A 24,935-nucleotide genomic window follows, 5' to 3' on the forward strand; every position below is an offset into this window, starting at 1 on the left:
ATTTCATTAGTGTGAAAATTACTGGAAAGGAATGCCTCTCCGGGAAAGAATCACACTTGGATGCTTGTACCTTATTGTGTTTTTCCTGTGTAACTGTGTACTTGGTCCTGGTTCTTTCTGTTGGAGAAAAATATCTTCTAAAAATAGTATGTTATATCAAACTTTTAGGCTTAATACAATGCGTTGAGCATATCCTCTTTCTTTTCTAATTAAAATCAACCAGCAGAAACACAATTGTTTGAGACATTGGCATAGCATTTGGATAAACAGGACACTACAACATCACTTTTATTTAAAATTTTCTTTTTTTATATAACCCTTATTCAAGGAAACAAAAATTTGCTGACTAACCCATCAGCAAAAATTTGCTGACATGAAAATTTCTTTCTTTGGCCACACAAGTTTATGGCACTTTTGGAATTTCCACTGGAGCTGTGAAGGAAGATGCCCTTTTAAATGTAACACTGGAGAAACAAAAAATGTTTCTTGTTGTCCCCCAAATGCAAGCTACTTTTCTCTAAGACAAAGAGGACAGAAAGACTAAGCAAACAGCTCTTACTCATTTGAGATTATTGTTCCTCTTCCCTTGGAAATCTTTCAATTTGTTCCCATAGGGCAGTGAAAATGATGAAAAGAGTTTTCCTATTGCAGAAAAAGTGCAAGTATGGAAGCGGTAATCCTATAGCCTATTGCTCAGAAAGACTGTAAAAAGAGCCTATTGGATTGCCCCAAAGATTCATGAACTCCTCTGGGAAGATAGCAGACATGAAAGGAATTAGCCCTCCCTTTCTTTTTCTCTTGTATATAGTATTCAATACAAAAATGGGAAAGGTTACCTTTGGGGAGGGGCGACTATAATTCCTTGAATTCTATGCTCAGCATGGCCATGTGGACTGTGGGAGTTGTACTCTTGACTCCAGACCCATAACTTGGCCAATCTGTCATTCATTAGTATACATCTGTGGACCAGAATGTGGGGATTATTACTAACAAAACACTAGCAACTCGTACTTAAATCAATTTTTTTCTAATGATGAAGGTTACATTGCATTTCTAACATGTAAGGGGTAAAGTTCTCCCCTGCTTTAGATATTTTCATTAATTTTTAAAATTGTAATTGTAGTTGTTAATGGTCACTACTCTGGATCTCAAAGTTACAACCGTAACAAATTACATTTTTAAAGTCACTGTCCCATATGCTCTGAATACTGTGGTTCCATTTTGCCAGCATGGCTAATGTGCAGCCAAACCAACCTTAAGTTTTTATACAAAAATAAAGACGCAGACCACATAAACCCACAGATTCCTTTCTAACCTCAGATGAAAAAGTGTAACCTACTACAAGGCAGATACAGATTTCTAATTTCGTCTGGGCCCCAAAGTGAGCAATATCCTTGAAATTTCAACATACTTCTCTAAATTTAAAATTAGCCAGAGTATAGCGGATGGGGTTTGGGTGAGGTTCTTGTTTGGGGGTTATTTTGGCAAGCTTTTCATCCACAATAAAGGGGTGGATGGTTAACTCACTGGTAGCACAAAATGTCACCCTTTTCTTCTATTGTAGCATTATGAACATCAAAAGAAATAACAACCTAGACTGAAAGGAGAGGAGAACATACAGAAATGCTTCATATATTGATCCATTCCAGATATATCTAGAACATTTTGGGAAGTGGGACATCAAGTTCATGAAAGTACACTTGTACTTTCAGTTTACAGTTTATGTACTTCATGAAAGTACATAAACTTGTTCCTAACCGCTGTAAGTTAGGAACAAGTTTATGTACTTTCATGAAGTACATAAACTGTAAACTGAAAGTACAAGTGTACTTTCATGAACTCGATGTCCCACTTCCCAAAATGTTCTAGATATATCTGGAATGGATCAATATATGAAGCATTTCTGTATGTTCTCCTCTCCTTTCAGTCTAGGTTGTTATTTCTTTTGATGTTCATAATACTTGTTCCTAACCGCTGTAAGTTAGGGACGTGGTGGCGCTGTGGGCTAAACCGCAGAAGCCTGTGCTGCAGGGTCAGAAGACCAAGCAGTCGTAAGATCGAATCCATGCGACGGAGTGAGCGCCCGTTGCTTGTCCCAGCTCCCGCCAACCTAGCGGTTCGAAAGCATGCAAATGCGAGTATATAAATAGGTACCATCTCGGTGGGAAGGTAAACAGCGTTCCGTGTCTAAATCACACTGGCCATGTGACAATGGAAAGATTGTCTTCGGACAAACGCTGGCTCTATGGCTTGAAGAGCGGGATGAGCGCCGCCCCCTAGAGTCAGACACGACTGGACAAAAATTGTCAAGGGGAACCTTTACCTTTACCTTTAACCGCTGTAAGTTAAGAAATCGCAACTCAGCATGCAACATATAACGCCTCCCTAAATTTCTAAACTCGTAGCATGTTATGTCTAAAAGTTAAGTTATTTTTGTAACCACACAACAGAATTTCAGCGAAATGATAAGAAAGGAGAGTGAGCGCCCTGCCTATCAATAGCACCTGGATTGCAAACTAAGCAAGTACACAAATCACTTGGTCTCAGTCTTCTCCACAGTGATCAAATGTAAAGACACAATTGAAAATTTAATTATTTCAAAACTCACCTGCAAGCTTTAGGGTGTGGCAGGGAGCCCCATATCCTAGGGCTTTCTGGGGTTTCACAGATGGACGCACACACCTTTCTCCATCATACCACTGCTGCTGCTTTCCCAGCTTCTGTAAAGGATTTTCCAAATACTAAAAAACTAAAATGCCTTGCCTAAGGGTTAGTTATAAGTAATAAAAAACTTTAATCTAAAATATGGTGGTAGTTTTGATTCCCCCCCCCCTTTTATTGCCCCCCGGGTGCTGCACATTGTGGAATGTGGCCTTGAGAGCTTCTCTGAAGTTGAATTTGGCTGTTGGGCTGAAAATAGTTCTCCACATTTAATTTAGATGATGTGTAACCGATTATGCACTAGCAAAGTCAAGAGGAAATGTACTGCCAGAACAGGACAAAACTTGGTGCCAATCAATAGTCAAGGATGCCAACTTCTAAGCAACTACTGTAATTTAAATAGAAATATGTCTTGCCACAATGGAATAGACACAGACCCAAAGGTGGAAAATGGCTTTGTGGGTAGACTACAACTCCCAGAATTCCAGAGCTGCCCTTACCAATAGATATTATTTCAAGTCATGTTTATTCTTTGCTGTCCCTATACAGCTAGCTGGTTGGATAGCTCAGTGGTGTAGGTATCTGGCTGCAGAGCCAAAGACTGGTAATTCAATTCCCCACTGTCATCTAAGAGTAGAGGTATTCTATGTGGCTTTGGGCAAGCTGCAATCTCAGGGTGCCCCCAGAAGAAGGCAATGGTAAACCACTTTTGAGTATTGTCTACCTGGAAAACCCTGAAAACAGTCACAGTAAGTCAAAATTGACTTGATGGTACATGGTTATTATTAAGCTACTCAGGAACATGTTCAGTTCTACTGCTCCCCCTTTTTATGGTTCTCTTTCACTGACCAGACTTGGTCTGGACAAACTTTCACATAAAGGATTGTCCTTTCTGAAGCAGGAAGCATAACCAAGCTATTATCATGGCCTCTTGCTATTTCTCTCCCTAATTAACCCCCTAGGCAATGCGTCCATGAGGTACAATCCAGCAATTGTTAGTCAGAACTAAGACATGTTTGAAAGCACTGGAATGAGACATCTCATTCTACAACAAATCCCACTGATTTCACAAAATTTCTTTTAAAAACCATGCTCCATATACATATTGAGATAAATGGATTACACTTAATAAAATGTAAATTCAATTTAAAATGTCTTTCTTGTATGTTTTAGGTGCTATTAATAACATTCACAAGTGATCAGTTTAAAGAGCAGTTTTAAGATGTAAAATCCTGATTATTGAATTTCTTGTGGACATAAGGACAGATCTCCTGTCTATGAAAAATTCAGTTTTCGAGATCCAGATGCACAAATAATTCTGAAACAGAACTCAGGAAAAAAGATTCTGTTAAGGTGTTTTTCTTAAGAAACATAGAGATGTTTTCCTGCCTCCTGCCACACACCCTCCAGAATCTTCTCCAGTACAGCCCACTCTTTGTGATGACACTATTCTGCCTCAAAAGGGTGACTAGAATGCCAAGAGTTTCTTGCTGCTGTTACCTGCACCAGATCCAACCAAACCAAGCTCATTTATGTGCATCAACAAATGACTTCTCAAAAATCTTCATGCTATTTGTGGGGAAATTGCATTCATTTCAATGAATTTCTTCACATTGTCACCACAAGTGACAAAAACAGTAACTCCATTGGTAGCCTGACCACCATTTTGTATTTTTCTGAATAATTTCTTCTTCGTTGACTTCAAGACATGGCAGTTCTGCTGGAGAAAAAAATGGTGGAAATTTTCTGGGGGAAAAAATGCAATGTGACTTTCTATTTCTAGGGGATTAAGGGGAAAAATCTTAAGAGTATTTCTTGGAAGTAACTTTTGACTCTACTGCTGATGCTGCTACGTACTAGGGTTTCTTCCCTGTAAGCTCTACAGCAGGTATGAAAGAGCAGAATTGCATCAAGCTTCAGAGGAAAAAAAGATAAAACCGAAGATATGCCATAATGTGTCTTCCAGCTTTCAGAAGGTTTATTTTCCCCTTTCAAGAGGCTTCCGTTTTTCTTTCTCATTCTCAAGGATCCTTGGTCATTTAGACCACTGGTTCTTAACCTTGGGTTACTCAGGAGTTTTGGACTGCAACTCCCAGAAGCCTTCACCACCAGCTGTCCTGACTGGGGTTTCTGGGAGTTGCAGTTCAAAAGCATCCGAGTAACAAAGGTTAAGAACCACTGATTTGGAATGTACTTTGTTAATCTTTTTGAGTGGTTCTTCCTTCTTCCTTCCATCCACCACTCATCTCTTCAACACTCTTCAGCTCCCCTGGCAGCCCACACTTCTTAATCTGAAAAAGTCCTGTAAAAGGAATTATCACTATGACATATCCCCAGTCTCTAACTGGTGTGCAAAGATAGCTGCCACAGAAATAACTGTATAATGAAATACAGGATGTTCACAGTCCTGAACTAAGTCATAAGTAATTCTGCTTTGCTCCAATTTGATTTGCAGCTTATGATCCATTTTAATTTGCTCATAGTGATCACACAGGGGTTGCAGATTGATTTGGAGCCAGAGTCCACTCATGGATATGGTATAATCCACTGGTTCTTAACCTTGGGTTACTCGGGAGTTTTGGACTGCAACTCCCAGAAGCCTTCACCACCGCCTGTCCTGACTGGGGTTTCTGGGAGTTGCAGTTCAAAAGCATCCGAGTAACAAAGGTTAAGAACCATTGGTATAATCTGTACTTCAGTCCACAGTCCCCCTACTTCTTTCCTTTCTATATTCCTGCCTCTGCTAACTCCTTCATGGTTTACTGTCAAGCTGTTTCATTTTTAAAGGGTTGCACAATGGTAGGAAAAAGGTGGTAGCTTTCCAAAGTTATTCACAATATACACAGAAACACACACACTGCAGAGGGTGGATAAAATCAATGATTTAAAAACAAACACCAGGTTGATTTAAATTACAATTTACATTTTTAAAAAATATTTTAATTTAAATTGTAAAAAAAATTCTGATGTTTAGAAATTTAAATCATGATTTAAATCAAATCCATCCTGAAACACATGTAAAGGTAAAGGTTCCCCTTGACAATTTTTGTCCAGTCGTGTTCGACTCTAGGGGGCAGTGCTCATCCCCGTTTCCAAGCCATAGAGCCAGTGTTTGTCCGAAGACAATCTTCCATGGTCACATGGCCAGTGCGACTTAGACACGGAACGCTGTTACCTTCCCACCAAGGTGGTCCCTATTGATCTACTTGCATTTGCATGCTTTTGAACCGCTAGGTTGGCGGGAGCTGGGACAAGCGACGGGAGCTCACTCTGTCACGTGGATTTGATCTTACGACTGCTTGGTCTTCTGACCCTGCAGCACAGGCTTCTGCGGTTTAGCCCGCAGTGCCACCATGTCCCTTTTGAAACACATGTAGTCTTCCACATTCATATTTTTTTCTGTGCAGAATTGACCTTGCACTAAACTAGTGTATCAATGCAATACTCATCACTAGACTCACTTCTTAAAAATAAAAATAATAAAGAAAAAGGTTGGAGATACTTGGGAAACAAATTTCAGGGATGTGTGTTCCTGAGGTCCCTAAACATTATGCCTCCACTGCCTACATCACTACATCGTCACTCATAGAAACTCCCCTTCTTTTTCAGATGGAAACAACTGATCACACAGGGAAAAGCCTATTCAAATTGTTTCAGATCTTTGACTTCCCATGCCTTCTTCTTCTCCCCTGAAAGCTAGTTTCTTTCTGCTGCTGTTTAGTTGGGGAGGGGGACAGACATCAGTGTATGGCACTTCCCAATAAGTTCATTTTCACAATGAAGAGCTCCTCATTCAGAAGCTTTCAATATGCACAGGAAACAACAGAAGAGTAGCTCAAGGAGAAGCTTGCTTTTTTAAAAAAAACTTTTAAAAGGATTTCTACATTTTTCTCCCTTAGAGAAACGATTTTGAAAGAAGAAGCTTTTTTAATAGTACAGTGTGGATTGGAATCCCCATGAATCTGTGCACCTTCGTGACAAACATATAGGGAGATGGATGAAAAGCTCCCAATTAAAGTTTCTGGTTCCATGCCATAGAATAGTACTGAGGACACATAGCACTATAGTGTGCGTCTCTACTTACTTGACTTGTTACTGTTGCATTTTTATTCCATTTTATTACCACAAAGAGGCAGAGACATTGCTGGTTGGTTTTACGAGGTGCTATATATATTTGCATGGAATGGGACACCATTTGCTGCTCTGCTTTGGGAACCAAAGTATCTTTGACCATTCTTGGGTGGGATCCAAGCCAGTAAGTATGATTCTATTCCTTCCCAATGGCCAATCCATATACCGTGTGAACACTTATAATACAGCCTTATTTCTCCATATTCTTTGAACAAGGAACAGAGGCCAATACTTGCCCACTCAAAAAACAGTAAAGGGGAAATACAATGGGTTTAGGCAGAGAAGATATTAGTTCTGGCTGGGATATCTTGGCAGAGTGAGTATGAAGGTGTTATGTATCACAAGTCTGCAAGAGGTCAGAAGGGCCTTAGTTTCCCCTGCGATCAGGAAGACCCTGCTTCTCACAGCAGAGTGCCTCCTGACACTGGCAAAGACCCAAAGAATTGTGTTGAACTAATTCTGTGACCCAAGAGGTCTTGACGGGACAAGTTTTTCTCACTTTCCACAGCTGCCCTGTGTAGATACAGCTGACTGTTTTTGAAAGAGAAGGGAATCCAAATCAGTTTTGGACATGGGCGTGCAGGGGGCATGAGGAGCTTTTCAGACAACTGTGAGAACATTGCACTGGGTGAGGAAAACACAGGAAGTTGCCACATGCCTGGTGAGATTCATGTAGTGTTGCCCACTCTGATCAGTAGCAGGTCTCTAGGTTCACAACCCTCTCTATTGTCATATTCTTAGAGTTTTGGCATTGGGCCTGAAAGATTAAAAAATCCCTAATGATGCTTAAGCTCTACAAACAAGCCTGAACCTTAAAAACATCTTGGTTCTTGGTGATGTATGGAACTTAGAGGTGAGCATATATTCTTTTTCCTCTTCAGGCCTGAAACTGAAAGTGAGGGTGAAACTGTGGCGAACGTGATAATAAAGAGGGTGAGATTAAGTATTCTCCTCTAAAGGTGTTCACAACCCTAGGCAGTATAATGCCTGAATAGAGATACTGAGATTTGGGTTTCTGCAATTTGTAGAGAGCCTCTATCAGTAAAAACAGAACTGAAGTGAACTTATTTGTCTTAAAGTTTCCTCAAGATTTTTTTGTTTTGTTGTTTTTGTTGCCACTATTTGGAAAACAGCTTAAAAACCCCTGCCAACATGGCCAGGGGCTGGGCAAGCTTGTAAATTTTAGGAGGTGTCATCCAGAAACTAACTTTTCCAGGTTCTGGTTAGCAAAATTTAAAATGCCCAATGAGGACTAATTAACTTCTGTTCTGTTTATGCATAAATTATCAGTTCTGATTTGCACAAATTATCTGAAAATTTTTCTGTTTGTTTCTTGAATTTAAATCCAAAAATGAGAGTGAAAGTGGCCTGCTATATAAATGAATGCAAAAAATAATTAAAATATAAAACCAGCCTCTAATTATGAACATTTAAAAGCACCGTTTAAAACACACCCATAAAAGATTTTATTTTATTTTACTTTGCAGCCACTGCAGCATGGTGAATAGTATTTCTCAAATTGTAGCAAGTGAAATGGCCCAGTTTCCAATAACTCTAAGTACAGTAGCCCGTTAGTGCCTCTTTGTTTGACCACCTCTGTCTTGAACACTTTGAAGCTTTTTCCTTGAATTTATTTATTTATGTAAAGTATTTATACCCTGCCTTTCTTCTCAAGAGGACCCACAATGGCTTGCAGTAATAAAATAAACAGTATAAAAATTGGAAAGGTAGGGAAAGCAAACAAACAAACAAAACCACAGCAGTCCATCTTGAAGGCAGTTACTGAGGGGAAAAAAACAGTCTGAAGATAAGTCTTCACCAACATGCAGAAGGACAAGAGAGGGCAAACTCGCCTCCCACAGAAGAGAGTTCCACAGCTTGACAGAGAAATGACAGAGAAGGCCCTCTCTTGTGTTCTTACCAAACATGCCAGTGAAGGTGGAAGACAGAAAGGTAGAGGCTTTTAAGACCAAGACAGACTCAAAAAGGACAAGTGGCAATTTCAGATGCTTCACACATGCACAGTGCATACATATACAGCCATAACTGGCTCTCCACTCCACCTTGACCATCTACTGGAAGAAGAGAGTCTAAGAAGCAAAGGTTACAGATGGAGTTCCTCTCCTCTCCCTCCTAAGCAGTTCATCCCTAAAGGAAGGGAGGGAGGAGGAGGAGGGAGTCACATAGACTCCAGTCCTGGGTCTCAATTCGATGGGCAATCTTTGATAGTGTGAGACAAATTACTTGGAATTTGTCATGGATTAAGGCTGGGTTGGTTGAAGGCATTATTCATGAGTGCAGTCCATGTTGGTAAAATGAGACTCCCAGGAACTATGGGTGAGCTGCTTGGGGATTCACACTCACATGGAACACAGTTAGCCCTTTCCACACAACAGTCTTTGACATCTCCTTTTCTATGATCACTGCTTCTGATCTTGCAAGCCTAATCCCATAATCTGTGGAAGCTAATGGAATTTGGAAGATTTTGACCCCTTTCCCTCAGAAATGTCTTTCTATTTGAAATGCCCAGGTAAATAGCTACAGCATTGCAGCCTTGATTAATTATGATTGATTTATAAGGGAGGCAGATATAGTGCCCATTTGACACACAAAAACAAGGGCATGAAAAGATTTTTTTTTGAACAGCAGGATTTAGCTTTGCTATAGTTTGTGACTTCAATCACCATCATCATCATAGCTGTCACATGTTTTTCTAAGCTTTAGCAAAACAATAAAAGTCCATTAGAGAAGAGGTGTTTTCAGGCAGAGGAAATGATGACACTTTACAGTGGTGCCTCGCTTGATGATGTTAATTCGTTCCAGCGAAATCGCTGTAGAGCGAAAACATCGTCAAATGAAACGAAAAAAACCCAATGCATTCCAATGGGCTGAATACCTGCTCGTCCAGCGAAGATCCTCCATACGGCAGCCATTTTCGGTGCCTGTAAAGCGAGGAATCCGTCCTAGAAAACAGCGGGGGGGCATTTTTCTTCAGCCGGCAGCCATTTTGAAACCCGACGATCAGTTGTTTGCTGAGTGTTGTAAAGCGAAAATCAGTTCCCAAAGCAGGTAACTGATCATTGCTAAGCAAAATTCTCCCATTTAAACCATCATTTTGTGATCACAAACGCAATTGCAAAAACGTCAACGTAATGCAGATTCGTCGTAGAGCGGGGTAATGGTCCAGCGGGAAACAACTTTATTTATTTATTTACTTTATTATTTATTGGACATATCCTACACAACTAGTGGTAAACCCCTACTCTGGGTTATTTACAAAAGAATATATAAGACAATGTTGAACACAAAATAATGCATAAGATAAAAATAACAATAACAGAATAACAAGTCAAGCATCTTAAACTAATATCACATGATAACCATCCACAACTGAAATTTACACAAAATGGTTCAAAACATCTCTCATGTGGGGCGAATGGACCCAAACACCTGTTTAAATAGCACGGTTCTCACTCGCTTCCTGATGGATAGCAGGGAGGGCGCTAGGTGCACATCTGCAGGCAGTGAATTCCATAAAGTTGCAGCCACCACTGAAAAGGCCCTATTCTTGGTGGACGTTTTTCAGGACTCCCTTGGTGTGGCCACTGGCAACGACACCACCTGAGATGATCTTAGAGAGGCTCGAACAAGTACCAAGGTCCCAAACCATTTAGGGCTTTACGAGTTAACACTAGCACTTCAAAGCAGCCAAGAACCCAGTGCAGACCTGCCAAGATTGGGGAAACATGGTTGAATCTGAAACTCCCATGATCAATCTAGCAGTCACATTTTGCATCTGCTCTAACTTCCATGTTGCCTTCAAGGGCCGCCCCGTGTAGCAAACATTGCAAGAATAAATCCTTGAGACTATCAACACACAAATGAGTGTGGACAGGGTTTTCCTGCCCAGGTAGGACTGCAGCTGTGCGATCTGCTAAAAATTGGAAAAGACAGACTTTCTGTTCTTAGAAATGAAAGCAGAATCACAGAACTGGAGAGCTGAAAGGGATCCCAAGTGTCAAGAAGTCCAATAACAGCAAAAGAAAAAGCAATCTGTAGCTAAAGCATCCCTGACATATGGTCATCTAAAACTCTGTTTAAAAGCCTCCGGTGAAGGGGAGTCTACCATCCTCAGAGGCAGTCTGTTCCACTGTCAAACAATTCTCACTGTTAAGAAATTATTTGCATTGCTTGGGTAAAATTTCCTTTCTCCTGATCAGAATCCATTACATGCTTGCTCACTCTGTCTTCCACATGACAGCCCTCCAAATATTTGCACATGGCTATCACAGTGCCTTTCAGTCTTTTCTCCTCCTCCTAAAGGAAATGGAAACACCACAATGGGTAACATGTAAGGCATGGGGCATGAGGACGGACTTCTAGGCAGGTTTATGGGCAAGCACATCAAAATAATCTTGAGATATATGTGTGCGTGTGTGTTTGTAAAGTGGAGCAAAAGTGGGACTGCAGCAAGGGATCTGGGATTTATTTGCCTGGTGCATAACGTGTTGTTTCCCTCTTCATTCCATTTTTACTCTTTGCCTGAAAAATGATCCTGAGACCGGAGCACCCACAATCATAGGCAGCTCACAAGGTAAAATGCCAACTTTCACCCCATTATGTGGTTCGCAATTCAAACCTCAAAGTCTCTGAGACAAGAATTTAGATAGCACAAATGCTGGACAGCTCAGTGGTTTAAGTATCTGACTGTGGAGCCAGAGGTTGGGAGTTTGACTCTCCAATGTGCCTCTTTGGTCGGATCTGATGATCCATAGAGTCTTTTCCAGCTCTGCAGTTCTAAGATTAAATAAAGACACTTGAAAAAAAAATTATCTGATGAGAATTTCAACAATTCTGTGTCATTCTGGCAGAAGAGACATTCCTGTCAAAAAGAACAGATATTCCTATCAGAAAAAAATATAATGGATAAGGAGTTCCCTGTGCTTGCCTAACACAGTGCTCGTCTAACAAAATGTGTGCACACTTTGTCTTTCATAAAACAATTACCTCAGTTGTAGCCAGCAGCCTCTCCAGCTTCCCATACTTTAGTTAAAGCTCAGGAGAAGATATCATAAGGTAACTCTTCGCACAGATCTTTTTCAAAAAGATATATAATAGAAACAAGATGAATGAATGAATGAATGAATGAATGAATGAATGAATGAATGAATGAATGAATGAATGAATGGATGGATGAATGAATGAATGAATGAATGAATGAGGAAATACACAATAGCTTTGTCCATCTTGCAATATGATGGTAGGTCTACAAATACAATTAAAATGAATTTTAAAGGGCTCTGAGAATAAAGGGTTCTGAGAATAAAGGGTTAGGGTTAGGGTTTGAGGGACATGGTGGTGCTGTGGGTTAAACCGCAGAAGCCTCTGTGCTGCAATGTCAAAAGACCAGCAGTCATAAGATCGAATTCACGCAATGGAGTAAGCTCCCATCACTCGTTCCAGTTTCTGCCAACCTACCAGTTCGAAAGCATGCAAATGCAAGTAGATAAATAGGTACCACCTCGGTCGGAAGGTAACAGCATTCCATGTCTAGTCACGTGACCACGGAAACTGTCTTCGGACAAATGCTGGCTCTATGGCTTGGAAATGGGGATGAGCATCATGCCCTAGAGTCGGACATGACTGGACTAAATGTCAAGGGGAACCTTTACCTAGGGTTTGGTTAGGGGAGAAACTTGCATTCAGTTTTGGGAAAACTGAAGAACAAATTATGACACATGAATAATTTCGCATTTTTACTGGAGCTAGACAAAACGCTGCCCTCTCTTTAACCTGATACAGTGCCTATGTAGAAGGGAATGCATTATGAACATCTACAATATTGTATCTATAATAATTTGGATAATGCAAATATATCCAAGTGCATCTACAATGACCCCCTGAGTGAGTGCCGAGCCCATTTTTCTGAGAAATATTCTGATTTTGTTTTGTTTTGTTTTACTTGCCTGGATACTGAAGACCAACCGGCTGAACTTTCTCCCTGCACCAAATTTTCTCCATCATTTTCTTGTGGCTGTCTTCCTGACGGTGTCATCATAATGTCCTAGAATAACACAATGTCCTAGAATGATGCCAGGTAGAGGGAACTGTGGAGGAAGCAAAATGGCAACCATTTTGCTTCCTCCACAGTTTTTGCCCCGAGTAGACATGGTCTAGAGGGGCGGGGTAAAAATCCAATAAGTAAGTAAGTAAGTAAGTAAGTAAGTAAGTAAGTAAGTAAGTAAGTAAGTAAGTAATAAATAAATAAATAAATAAATAAATAAATAAATAAATAAATAAATAAATAAATAAATAAATAAATAAATAAATAAACCAAGCTCCCAACACACTTGCTGTTGTACGTAGCTACGTGCAACAACAGCATCACAAAATGCAAAAATATTTGGGAGTGGGGGAACAATCTTGTGCTATAATTACTGCTAATGTTGAACCCACCTACAAAAAAACTGTTAGGGAATTTCTCCTTCCCTTGCAGATATTCAATGAAACTTTTCCCCCAATTTCTTCACCCAGACATACTGTAGAGGATTCCAGAAAGCCACTGGTGTGCAGCTATAATGAAAATGCTGCCTTGGAGATATATAGGAAAACCAAAGATAGGGAGAATCCTTTTAAGATGATCAGGGGCTACAAAACACTCTAAGCAAGAGGGTCAGTCTGGTTGGGGTATTTGGGGGGGGGGTTGTGATTTAAACAAAAATGGACTTTCCCTCCTTTCTAAGAAAGACAAGCCCAGGATCTCAATGGAGCAAAGGACACTGGGAAAATACAAAAAAATGAATCATGTTTCATGAAAAATAAAAAATAAATAAAGTTGTCATAAAAAATAACAGGGATGGCGTGCAGATAACAAAGGGCTCAGCAAGGAGGGGCAGTGTATGTTTTAGTAAAGAAAAGGAAACAGAGATATTTCCTTTCCTTTATCTTTTTCCTGAGCACAACCTTTGTGGTGTGTGATGCATTCAATCTGTAGTTGGTGTGATGCATTCAATCTCATTTTTGGGAAGTAATCAAAATAAGCCCACTTTCATAAGAGGTGTCTCAGCTGCTCAAAGGATGGGAGAAAACACTCTGTCCACTGAGATCATGAACTGACTTACAAGTCTGTGTATCAACTGTCAGTTGTTAGAGAAGTGCTCCTTGCTTTTTATGTTGGGTTTTGTCAGTTTTTAGCATTCCAAAACAAAACAAAACACACCTGCACTTCCAAATAAAGCTAATAGAACCCACTCCTCAGAAGTATGGGAATTTAATTGACTGAAATGGGACAAAATGTGGAGCAGACCTTGTGCAACTTAGCACTCACAGCTCCCCACAGGTCTTCAGCTTGGATCTATACAGTCCATTTCACAGGACTTCCAAGAAAGAACAACTAGCTTTCGCAAAGGTTTACTAAACTTCTAACTAGCTTGATGGATTTTGAAACAATATTTGATACTTTCTTTCTTTCTTTCTTATTTTATTTATATCCCGCCTATCTAGTCCCTCAGGACCACTCTAGGCGGCTCAATAAGCTTTGCTCATGTGCTTTAATGTTTGCAAATGCTTAAGCAAATGTGCTCCAAATCCAGATGCATTTAAGTATTGAGAAGTTTGAATCCAGCCTAAGGATTATCACAATTTAATTCTATTACAATAAGCTGAACAGAGTCGCAAAATGGTCACTCTCCAAGCTGTACAGCCTATAGCAGAAAAATTGGCAATACAGGGAGTGCTAGAAAGTGAGTAGTGGCCTTCGCCTGTGCCACAGAACTCCTTTTTCAATTATTGCTGGTACAGCTGACAGTAAAATCAGAGATTGGAAGAGTTACTTTTTAAGGCCACAACTCTCCAGGAATCCTGGCTAGTGAATTCTGGGAGTTGCAGTACAAAAAAAATAAATTTTCCCCAGTCTCTGCATTAAATAATAATTCTTGATCTGCCACGTGCCTCCCAGCCATTTCTGAGAAAACAAAGCATCATATTACTAGGGAATTTGGTTTCACTTAGGTTTTGATGAGAATGAACCAAAATGCACAGTTTTTAAAATATTTGGAACAGGAATTTCAGTTTTAAAAAGAGAACATGATAGGGACTCAAACTGACAGCTGACAGTTTCATCCATCTAGACCTGGGGCTTTGACAGCTTAACTGTTAAAGGTCTGTCTCTCTATCCTTCTGTTATTAATGATGTTCATGTTGAATTAGAGTTGCCATCTTTTCCCCCTCAAAGATGCCTCATCGTTAACACCTGTATATAACAGACAGCTATAACAAGACCCTCTGCAGTAATGACTGTGCTTCTTTTTTCAATCTGGCTGGTGGAAATTAATACCTGTTTATCCATTTCCAGAGGCTGCTAGTCTAAGATATTAGTCAAAGAAGCAAAATGGCATCGGTCACAGTTCTTCAGTCACATGGCCTTAATTGGGAGAAGGTACAGTAGTCTTTTTTCTAATCCAACTTAAAATGGGTACAGGATCTAGAAGTGTAAGCTGCTCTTGCCTGCAAATCTATTCCTTTTACTTTCTCGATCTCCACTGTAGCATGGACTCACTCCCCATCACACCTTATTTGTTAGTTACAAAACTGGACTATTGCTCCCAGGGCAACTCTAAGTAGTCAGATAGGCTGAGAATTCTAGGAACTATAATCCCCCCCCCCAAAAAAATAACTTTTCAAAGCAGTAGTTATTTATAGTCTCCCTCTTTACCTCTCCCCCCCTCTCTCACACACACAGCATCACTCTCTTCTAGCATTCACATACTACTTGCAGTAGCTAACAATTTAAACCAACTACAAACTACAGTTATTTAAAACAACAACATAATTATTAACAAAGACAGATGCTGTAAAGAAAAAGGGAATTCAGATAGAATTGGTGTAATTAAGAGGTATGCCTAAACCGAAATATTTTTGCCAAATGGGAAAATATGATTAATAAAAAGGAGGCCAACCAAAGGCTCTGCCAAACAGTGTCACGGTTTAGGAGTAGGTAAAAAGAGAGAAATCATTCCTTTGATTTCCATTGCCCAAGATTGCAAAATTATACAAAAAATACCTTGCAAAAGTTACTTTCTGGGCCATAACATCCAGAATTATCTAGAAAACATGGAAATGGTAGTACCCCTTAGTATCTTATACATTTAAACATAGAAAATAGTCCTTCCATTAGATCAGTGGTTCCCAGCATTGGGTAACCTAGGTGTTCTTGGACTGCAGCTCCCAGAAACCCCAACCAGCACACCTAGTGATGAAAGTATCTGGGAGATGCAGTCCAACAACATCTAGGCTACCCAAGGTTGTGAAACACTGCATTAGATCTTTGAGTACGAGCAAACTGGTATGGGAGGAAGTGACCCCTATGACTGTAGACTTTTGGTCTAGATGGCAGGATAGAAATCTAATAAATAAAATAAAATAAAAGGCAGCAAAATACATAAATTCTTCCCTTGGGCTGGATGATGTTGCTTTTCTATTGAGATGGAAGCTATTTTGTAGAAATCCCTAATATATTGAAGCTGGTCTCTGAGGTACAATTGAATTTAATCCCTCCACTACAAACTCAAAAATTTCAAACATTTCATTAAGTTTGCAGTGCAATTTATTTCAGTTCAAATGATCCTGGAGGCAACGATGTATCTTGATCATTTTGATTTCGCCAGAGAATGAACATGAACTGTCACAAGCTGGCAGCTATCAAATGCAAAATACAGCAGCATGGTAACAATCAAGCAACAAACATGTTTGATATAATATTTCAAATAAGAAAGCCCAATACTACCAGCTGCCAGAGACTAATCTGATATCACAATCTTCTGAAGCATATTCTGCATCAAATTTTGCATGGACTTTTGAGGAGCAAATTCATCCCAAGTCTATTCTTCTAGCACAGCCCATTTTATTAAGACTAAAATGCCAAAATCTGTAGAGAACAGAGGTACTTGTTCTGCTGAAATAAATCTAGATCACTAAAAATTTTCGCAGAATGCACTGACCAGCTCCTCTTAAAGTGGTTTTGAACTTGAAATAATCATCATCACAGGTCCCATAGTCGTGGTCTTAGAATCAGGCCAAAAATATAAGCAGCAGGGTTGATCTATATCAACAAACTAATTCTGGCAGTCTTCAACTCCAGCACCAGAACACAGGAAAATGTTGGGCCAAGGTTTTGATCCATTTAGTTTAATACGACTTCCAGCAGCTCTCCAGGGTTTCAGGCAGGGGGTCTAACCCTAAACCTGCCTGAAGATCCATGGTGAATATCAAGAAGTACCAACCAAGGCTTTTGCATCAATACGAGCAGATTTGTTTTATAAGGCAAATGCTATTGAGTTGGAGGAATTCAAGAGAAAATTGGACAACCATCTGTTAGAAATGCTTTGATTTGGATTCGTGCATTGCACAGGCGGTTGGATTCAATGGCCTTATAGGGCCGTTCCAACTCCATTATTCTATGATTCTATGAGTTCAAGGCCAAGCTCCATGAAAATATATTGGATTACGATGGGAATGGCTCATAACAATATGATGTTGCTTGGAAAAATCAGTGTATGCATATGGCCCTGGTGTTGGTCTTATTTAGCTATTAGTTTAGTACCTTAATCATTCCATTTTAAATTTCTTCTAATCTAATCAAAATAATTTGATTAATAATGACATATATAATGCACAAGACTTCAGGAAATGTTACTTACAGTTTCTTCACAATCAAGAACATAATCAGAAACATTATCAGATCACAGACAGACTCAGAAAGACTTATAAAGCCCATACAGTCATTTTAGCCTTGTGTCAGAACTTCTTTGAAGAAACATGTAGACAAATTCTGAAAACTGGATTGTATCCTTATAGTAAACATATGACAAGGTGGCATAATGGGATCAGGTGTCACTCTCAGCATCACCATATTTTTTTCCTGGTAGTGTGGAAAAATGGTGTATGATGACAGTGATTATTATTTGCATACATAACAGCACCAGTTTTACTACTAGAATCAGTGAAGTGATCATCTCAGGCAGAAGATACTGGGGGAACAGCCCACTGGCTGTTTTGCTCTGTTGGAGAGGTGTGTGTCACATATTCTGTGCCCCTTATACTAGACCTCTGACCTGTGTGCAATGGAGGACAATGCCCTATCACCAGTGTCAACATTTTCCATGTGAACACAGGGCATATTCACTTTTGCCTTGCCTTTAAGTAAACTGGCATTAAAAATTACCATTCAATTTTGTGTTAGTTCATTTGCTACTGATTTTTAGTCCATGAAATACAAGTTGGAGGAGTTATGTTTATTTATGTGGTCTTCATTCATTTCAGCCTTAGTTAATGATGTGGAAATGGAAACATAATGGACTGGACTCAGTTTAGTTATACTTAGAGTAGACCCATTAAAAACCATAAGTAATGTGTTACTAGTTTCAGGGCTTAATTTAGGTCTAACTAAATCTGGATCCAACACCCTATTATACCCTACTTTTCACTGCTACAGCTACTTCTTTAACATTAACTATATGTGCATTGCTGGCATAAGAAAAAAACACACTACTCCCATAATGAAATCAATGAAGATATTTGATCATTTCAAAAGATTATTCAAAATGTGTCAAGTATGCATACAGTATGTGTGCACTTGTGCATATGCAACTCTTCTAACAGGAAGGAAAATGTATTCTTCTCACAAGAAATATAAAAGTTAGTAACATGTAAATGACATTGCCTTTTTTCCCCCTTTCTGTTTTGTACATGACATTTTGATCCCATTGCAGTATGGACATATCAGTGTTACCAAACATATGAGAATGAGTGAAGATAAATGATTTCTAAGTTTTCAAAAATCCTGTAGGAAGATACAGAAAGAGAAATACACTTTTAGAGGTAGTAGGTATCTTTTCTAACCTAGGACCTGAACTGAAGATAGCTCCCTTTCAAACCTAGCAGGAGGAACAATTAATAAAGGAACCCATTAAGGTCTGATTGTTGCTGCTAAAAAGGAAGGTTGAATTTCAGTCCTTTGAAGTAACTGAGAATGATTCAGGCCTCATTACAGAGATATAATCTACATTCATACATTTATGTTAGTGATTCAGATCTATTGGGAGAGATTGAATTCCGTTAAATAGTGCATCTTTCCTCTGCAACTTTTCTCAGGCTTTTTCAGGCTAACCTAAGAGGGGATCTAACAATACAAAATAGTGGGGGTACTTAGGGATTCAGCTCTGCTATAAAAGAAAGGCTATACAGAACCCAGGAAAAAAGGAAGGAGATACAATCTAAAAAGCTACGTCAGCTTTTCATTGGGTCTCTGTTTGGTAAGTGCCCATCCTGTCATCACACAGTATAGAGAAAAAAGAAGCCCATGAGTGTTTCTTCACCAAATATTGCACCTGCTGTAACTGGATTTGATATAATAGTTTCTAAGGATAGTTTTTTTTTAAGTGAAGCCTTTCATTCATATAATCAAACTAATGTTGCAAATTGGTTCTGCTTAAACCCTTTTGCACAAAGACTAAAATCTGTAGCATTCCTTTAAAAAAAAAGATTTTAAATACCATTAAATGTTCTTCTAAGTACTACTCACCCTCAATAGCAGAGCCTGGAAAAGTTACTTTTAAGACTACTACACACATAATTCCCCACAGCATGGTCTCTAGGAGTTGTTCTCTGAGAAAAGTACTTTTTGAATGCCTTGTCCAATAGATAAACTAAGTTCTGGAGGTTGCAACCTTATGCATGCTAATTCAGAATAATTGAACTTTGTACATCTTACTTCTGAATGCAAAAAGTGTACTGTGAAATAAAAGGGGCTAATAATTAATAATTGAATGACTGACATAAAAAACACTACTTGGAATTTTCTTACGTATGGCACAATAAATTTAATTTAGATTCAGGCCATTGATCAGGTCTACTTGTGAAATTAGGAAGAGGTGCATCTACCAGTTTTATTTTCTCCTACATAAATTTTTTTTAAAAAAACCTTCATCAGTTTTGTTAAGAAATGTGGGAATTTTTAGAAGTCTGTACTAAAAAACCAAACAAAATGAAACTCTCAGCTTTCTGCAGTGTTCACATTCACTAAAAATGGAATACAGATACATTTTCATTAGGAAGACAGGGAATTGTGTTATTCTAACCTGTCATGTAGCTGTTAAATTCACCACCAGGTGCATGACTTGAAGACATGGGGATTCTAGAGAGGAATGCTCTCAGAACCTTCTGCCTTGATTGGGCCAACGTGTTATTTTCATTTTCTCCAGTATTTGATTTTATAAAAATATCAAGTTCAATTTCATGAAAACATTTGTAAAGTTTGGAAAGGTCAAAAACAAAACAAAAAAACAAAATGCAAATTGCTTGTGCTTAAACAGATTTACACAAAAATAAAATCAATATGCACTTGATTTTTTTTTCAAAACCTCAAATTCAAATTGATAAAGAAATCATAGAAGAATGAAGTTGGAAGGGACCTATAAGGCGATTGAGTCCAACCTCCTGCTCAAAATCTGTGCATTGTGAAAACAATTCTTCTCAAACAACAAACCAAAATTGCATACCTCACCATATGCACATCTAGTCAATAGCAACACTGCTATTTGCCCACAACAGAATCAGTATCCCTATCCACATATGAAGCCAGTCTAGACAACTGATGGGAATATCGATAACTACCACATTGCAGAAGCATTTCTGCAGTGGTTTCATATACCCAAGCTTGCTCCATCTGAGTAGCCTGCATGCTAGATTGGGGCATATACGTCTTGAATCTAACCTTTGAGCTACCACGCAGTGGACATTTATCACAGGAAGTATTTGCCTGTTATGTGCCATCAAGCTGCCTCCAACTAATGTTGGCCCTAAGACTAGTGACCTCCAAAATATCTTTAACAGCCCTGCTGGGGAATCTACCATGAGATTATATCATCTTACTACCCAGATAGTCCATGCATTGTACACAAAACAACTTATTATATCAGTGAGTAAGATGGGTAATAGGAGATATCTCCTAATATATAGGTAGAACATATCTTTTGCATGGTACATCCCTAATTGCATACATTTTGTTGCAAACTGTCTAGAGAACTTTCTAACTGAGCAATAAGTAAAGCAAGCAAGAGCCAATGTGGTTTCATGGACAGAGTGATGGATGAAGACAAAGAAGATCTAAGTTCAAATCTCTATAGAAACTGTAAAACCACTCCTAAAATGTCCCACATATCTTGACAACCCTGTTATCCTTGCCATAACACATCACACACACACATATACAAATAAGCATATACATTCCTCAAAGTACTTCTTATAAATGTTTCAGGATTCTGGTCAATTCTCCCATGCCAAAAATCTTCTGAGTTCAAATGCAACTCTGTAACTTTTCAAAGCTACAAAGAACAAATATATCAGTGTTTTTAAAAAATGATACAATAAAACACATGGATTCTAGAAATAGACCTCCCCCCCTCAATTTTGGAGGCTTTTCAAATGCCCCCCACTCTGTTCCATAAATTTCAGGCATGAGCCTTTTGCTAACATTATAATAGGAGAAAATTGTTTCTAATTTTCTACTGCAGATTTATCAATATACTCTAAAGCCCAAGCTAATGAATCAATCCAGTCTGAAAACTATTTGCTTTGTATGTATGTTCTGCTAGTCAAGGAAAGATTGATTCCAAATGCACACAATATAATGTCCTGGCTGTTTTTCCACTGCATTCCGTTGATCAGAATTTTATTTTTTAAGCTCACACTTTTTTCTAAACAAGCCCTTCTTTTCAGACAAAGTAAGCCAACTCTTAAGAATAACAATTTTTCCATTGCATTTCCCTAGGACATGAAACAATAGGTCATTTTCTTACTTCTTGCAATATTTCTATTAACCCAATGAATGATAACACACACATTTGTGTTGTGTCCCTGCAACTTCTAACCTCCCAACAGTTAACTGCAGGATAATCTGATAAATCCTTGGGGGGGGGGGGAAATCCCAAGGAGACACAGCCTTTCATTCCTTCACTCAAAGGTAGGTGCATAAATTTGGCACATCCTACTCTGAACGCCTGTTAAATGTTGGCAAGAATATAGATCATCACAGGAAAAACCTAGTATATCTGTCATGATAGCCATTCTGGAAAATGACAGAATGTTCCAGAATGGGAAGGATGATAATAAGTACACCTTCTGTGGAAAATAAATCACTCCCCGCCCTTCAAAAACAATAGATGGTTAAAACAAAGCCCCCAAAAAATCCAAATGGAAAATGTGCCTCTTTCTGCTAAAGGAAATTAATAATTATAAAAAGAAACTGACAGATTTTATGGGCAACACTTTGTAATGCCAGTAAAAGCCTTCCTCCCTTCTATTTTCCCTCCTCCCTTTTATTTTCTTTTGAAGTCAAAGGTGTGATTCAGTAAATTGAGTCATGTTACCATCAGAAATTTGCCCTCTCAGGGGCTTTATAGCACAGTGAGTTGTGAATGACAAATCATGAGATGCTGAACAGGAAGACGACTCTTTAAAAATTGTGGTTCTTCCCCTATCTGTCCTTTATTTCAGCAGAAGGCAGAAACCATTGATTGATTCATTACAGTAAATGTAAGAAGGAGAGTGGGGGGAGAAGAGTGGGGATACACAGAAGACCTCCCTGGAAGTCAGCAGAAAGAAGGAAGCAAAGGGAGCTAATTAGGCTACACATGCACACATATGAATGCTTGCTCGCACTCACACACGCAAGGGGGAGAGAGAGAGAGAGAGAGAGAGAGAGAGAGAGAGAGAGAGAGTCCTTGCAAAGGTTATTTTTTGGATTATAGCTTCTAGCATCTTTCAGCCAGGGTTTCTGGAAGACACAGCCCAAGAAAGTTAACTTTTCCAAACACAGATATATCTGATGATCGTTTTGTAAGTCCCCTTCTGAGGCTTTGCCTGAATTATATCCTTCTTTTCCCCATCTTACCAAGCCACCTCCTTTCTTCTAGGGGAGGAGAAAGGGGGGGGGGGAGAGAAGTCAGCAAACCAACCAGCACCAGGTGGCTCTCAACTGCTGGCTGCCAAAAAAATAAAATAAAAAAATCCTTCTCTAGAAAACAAGTTTTTAGAGAGGTTGAAAAAAAAGAAAAGAAGGAGAAGGGGGGAGAAGGAGGGGGCACCCTAAAGGGGATTGGCTGAATCTACAAGACAGGGAAATTAGTAAAGCATGCCAAATGCTGGTGGCCAGAAGTACTGCTTGTGGAGCAATTAGCTGAAGGCTGCTGTTGCTGCTGCTGCAACAGGAGAGGAAGCAGGGAGGGAGGGGGGGGGAAGGCAGATCCTGGTGGAGTCTCTCTCTCTCTCCCCTTCTCTCTCAGCAGGCGCAACTTGCAAAAGGGTTTCAGATGTCCCAGCACCGCTGCTTGACCCCCTGGAAATAAAACTTGACCACCAGAGGCACGTCTCACCTCTCCGCTTTCTAATCTCTACCATTTAGGATACAGCTTTCCAACCTGCTGGCCACGCAAAGGAGAAAGGGGAGGAAAGGACTGGGTTGATCTCTCTCTCACTCACTCATTCACTCCAGCCAACTTTTACTTTTTCACTGCATCATATATCTATCGGGAGGATCCAAGGAAGGAGAGAGAGAGAAAAAAAAGGACACCACTGCCTTCTCTCCTGTCCCTGAGAAGACCTGCGTTTCTGGCTGGACTTTGGTGAGAACAAGGTGCAGGAGCTCTCAAGGGAAAGGGCAAGCCTTCCTCTCCTCCCGCCCCGTCTGACCCATCGGTTCGGATTTTATTAGGATTGATCAAAAAGAGAGAAAGCCACCTTTTTAAAAAACCCCTTTCTGCCTTTTTTTTGGGGGGGGGGTGGCTGCTTCAAGTGTTGTCTGTTGCTCCCTCTCGCCTGTCATCCCTTTCGCAGACTCTCCCCCCTGCCCCTTTCTCTCTCGCTCACTCGCTCTCACTCTCTGGAAGATGATGCAGGACAGCGTGAGGAAAGAGAGGGCGAAGTAGCCTCGCGAAGCGACGACGACAGCTTTCGCCGCCACCCCGGGAGCCGGTGTTTGGGGGTTTGTTTTTTTTCCCGTCGTATGAAAGGCGAAGAGGGGGGTGGGGTGGGAAGAGCCGCGAATTGGCCACCCCGTCAGCCGCCCAGCAAGCCGTGAGGCAATCCCAGACTTGTATTCCTTCATACAGGCAAATAGAGTTGTCTTTCCACAAGGGACCGAAGGCAAGGTAGGGAAGGGGAGAGAAGCCGAAGGAGGACGAGGAGCCGGCCGGCCAGTCAGCCAAGCCGCCGGTTCGCTAGCCGGGGCAACGTGGTGGTGGCGGCGGCGGCGGCGGCGGCGGTGAGGGGAACGCCGCCGCGCTTTCGGGAAAGCCCGGCCCCCTGAGGCATGGATGTCGGCGCCCTCCCGTCAGGCCAGCACGCCGCCGCGCCGAGGGCTTTGAGCAGGAGCGCACCTCACCAGCTGTCCGCGCGCCTCTCCCCGGGCTTCCCCCTTCCAGTATGTTTCTTTTCGTGAGGCATCTCCCCGCGCCCAGAGCTTCAGTACAATGTGCAAATGGAGACTGATACAGGGTGCCTCCGCCTCTGCCCACCTGCCTTCCTCCTCCTCCTCCTCCTCTTCCTCCTCCTCTTCCTCTCGCCGGTGCCGCTGCGTCGTCCTGCTGCTCTGTCTGGTGATGTCGTCTCTGGCTGTCCCTTGCCCTGAGCGCGGCCGGGACATGCTGCGCCTCAGAGCCACCAACTCGTCGTCGTCGTTGTCGTTGTCGGCGGCGGCGGCTGCTGCTGCTGCTTCCTCTTCCTCTTCCTCCTCCTCCTCCTCTTCCTCCTCTCCCGCCAGTGTGGGGAGACACGTGCGGAGCTACGAGCACCTCCGCGGAGACGTGCGCTGGAGGAAGCTCTATTGCCACAACAAGTTCTTCCTTCGGATCGAGAAGAACGGCAACGTCAGCGGCACCAAGAAGGACAACTGCCCCTACAGTAAGTACCGGCCGTCTCTTTCTGGAAACTTCTTCCCGCGGCCCCCTGCGGCGTGGACATGAAGGGGCTGGACGCTCAAGCCCCAACGCCGGCGGAGAGCGCTTTGCCCATGCTCAGAGACTCTCTCGCCGTGGGGGGAGGGGGTGCGCGCGCGGGAAGGGGACGAGGTTCTTAGACGGGGTGTGACC

General features: G+C 40.7%; 1 protein-coding gene and 2 long non-coding RNA genes across 3 annotated transcripts in view; 1 reads left to right on the forward strand and 2 right to left on the reverse strand.

Annotated features, from left to right (window-relative positions):
• The window catches only part of LOC140704230 (uncharacterized), a 54,715-nt gene extending 49,515 nt beyond the window's left edge, over window positions 1-5,200 (reverse strand). Inside the window, exons 1-2 of the long non-coding RNA XR_012083358.2 lie at window positions 2,609-5,200; window positions 837-959 (exon numbers count right to left, since the gene is read on the reverse strand). This is a non-coding gene — a long non-coding RNA (uncharacterized LOC140704230). The remainder of the gene's footprint in view (window positions 1-836; window positions 960-2,608) is intronic.
• A 7,037-nt stretch (window positions 5,201-12,237) lies between these two features.
• On the reverse strand, window positions 12,238-24,477 carry LOC144586355 (uncharacterized). The gene is made up of 2 exons (XR_013541137.1): window positions 24,363-24,477; window positions 12,238-12,856 (listed from the first exon to the last, which is right to left on the reverse strand). It is a non-coding gene; the product is annotated as an uncharacterized LOC144586355 (long non-coding RNA).
• The window catches only part of FGF10 (fibroblast growth factor 10), a 127,100-nt gene continuing 114,850 nt past the window's right edge, over window positions 12,686-24,935 (forward strand). Inside the window, exon 1 of the mRNA XM_020783575.3 lies at window positions 12,686-24,747. Coding sequence (XP_020639234.3) covers window positions 24,318-24,747 — 430 coding nt within the window. The 5' untranslated portion in view covers window positions 12,686-24,317. The remainder of the gene's footprint in view (window positions 24,748-24,935) is intronic.

The sequence above is a fragment of the Pogona vitticeps genome, chromosome 2 (genome assembly GCF_051106095.1).
Source record: "Pogona vitticeps strain Pit_001003342236 chromosome 2, PviZW2.1, whole genome shotgun sequence".
Lineage (NCBI taxonomy): Eukaryota > Metazoa > Chordata > Lepidosauria > Squamata > Agamidae > Pogona > Pogona vitticeps.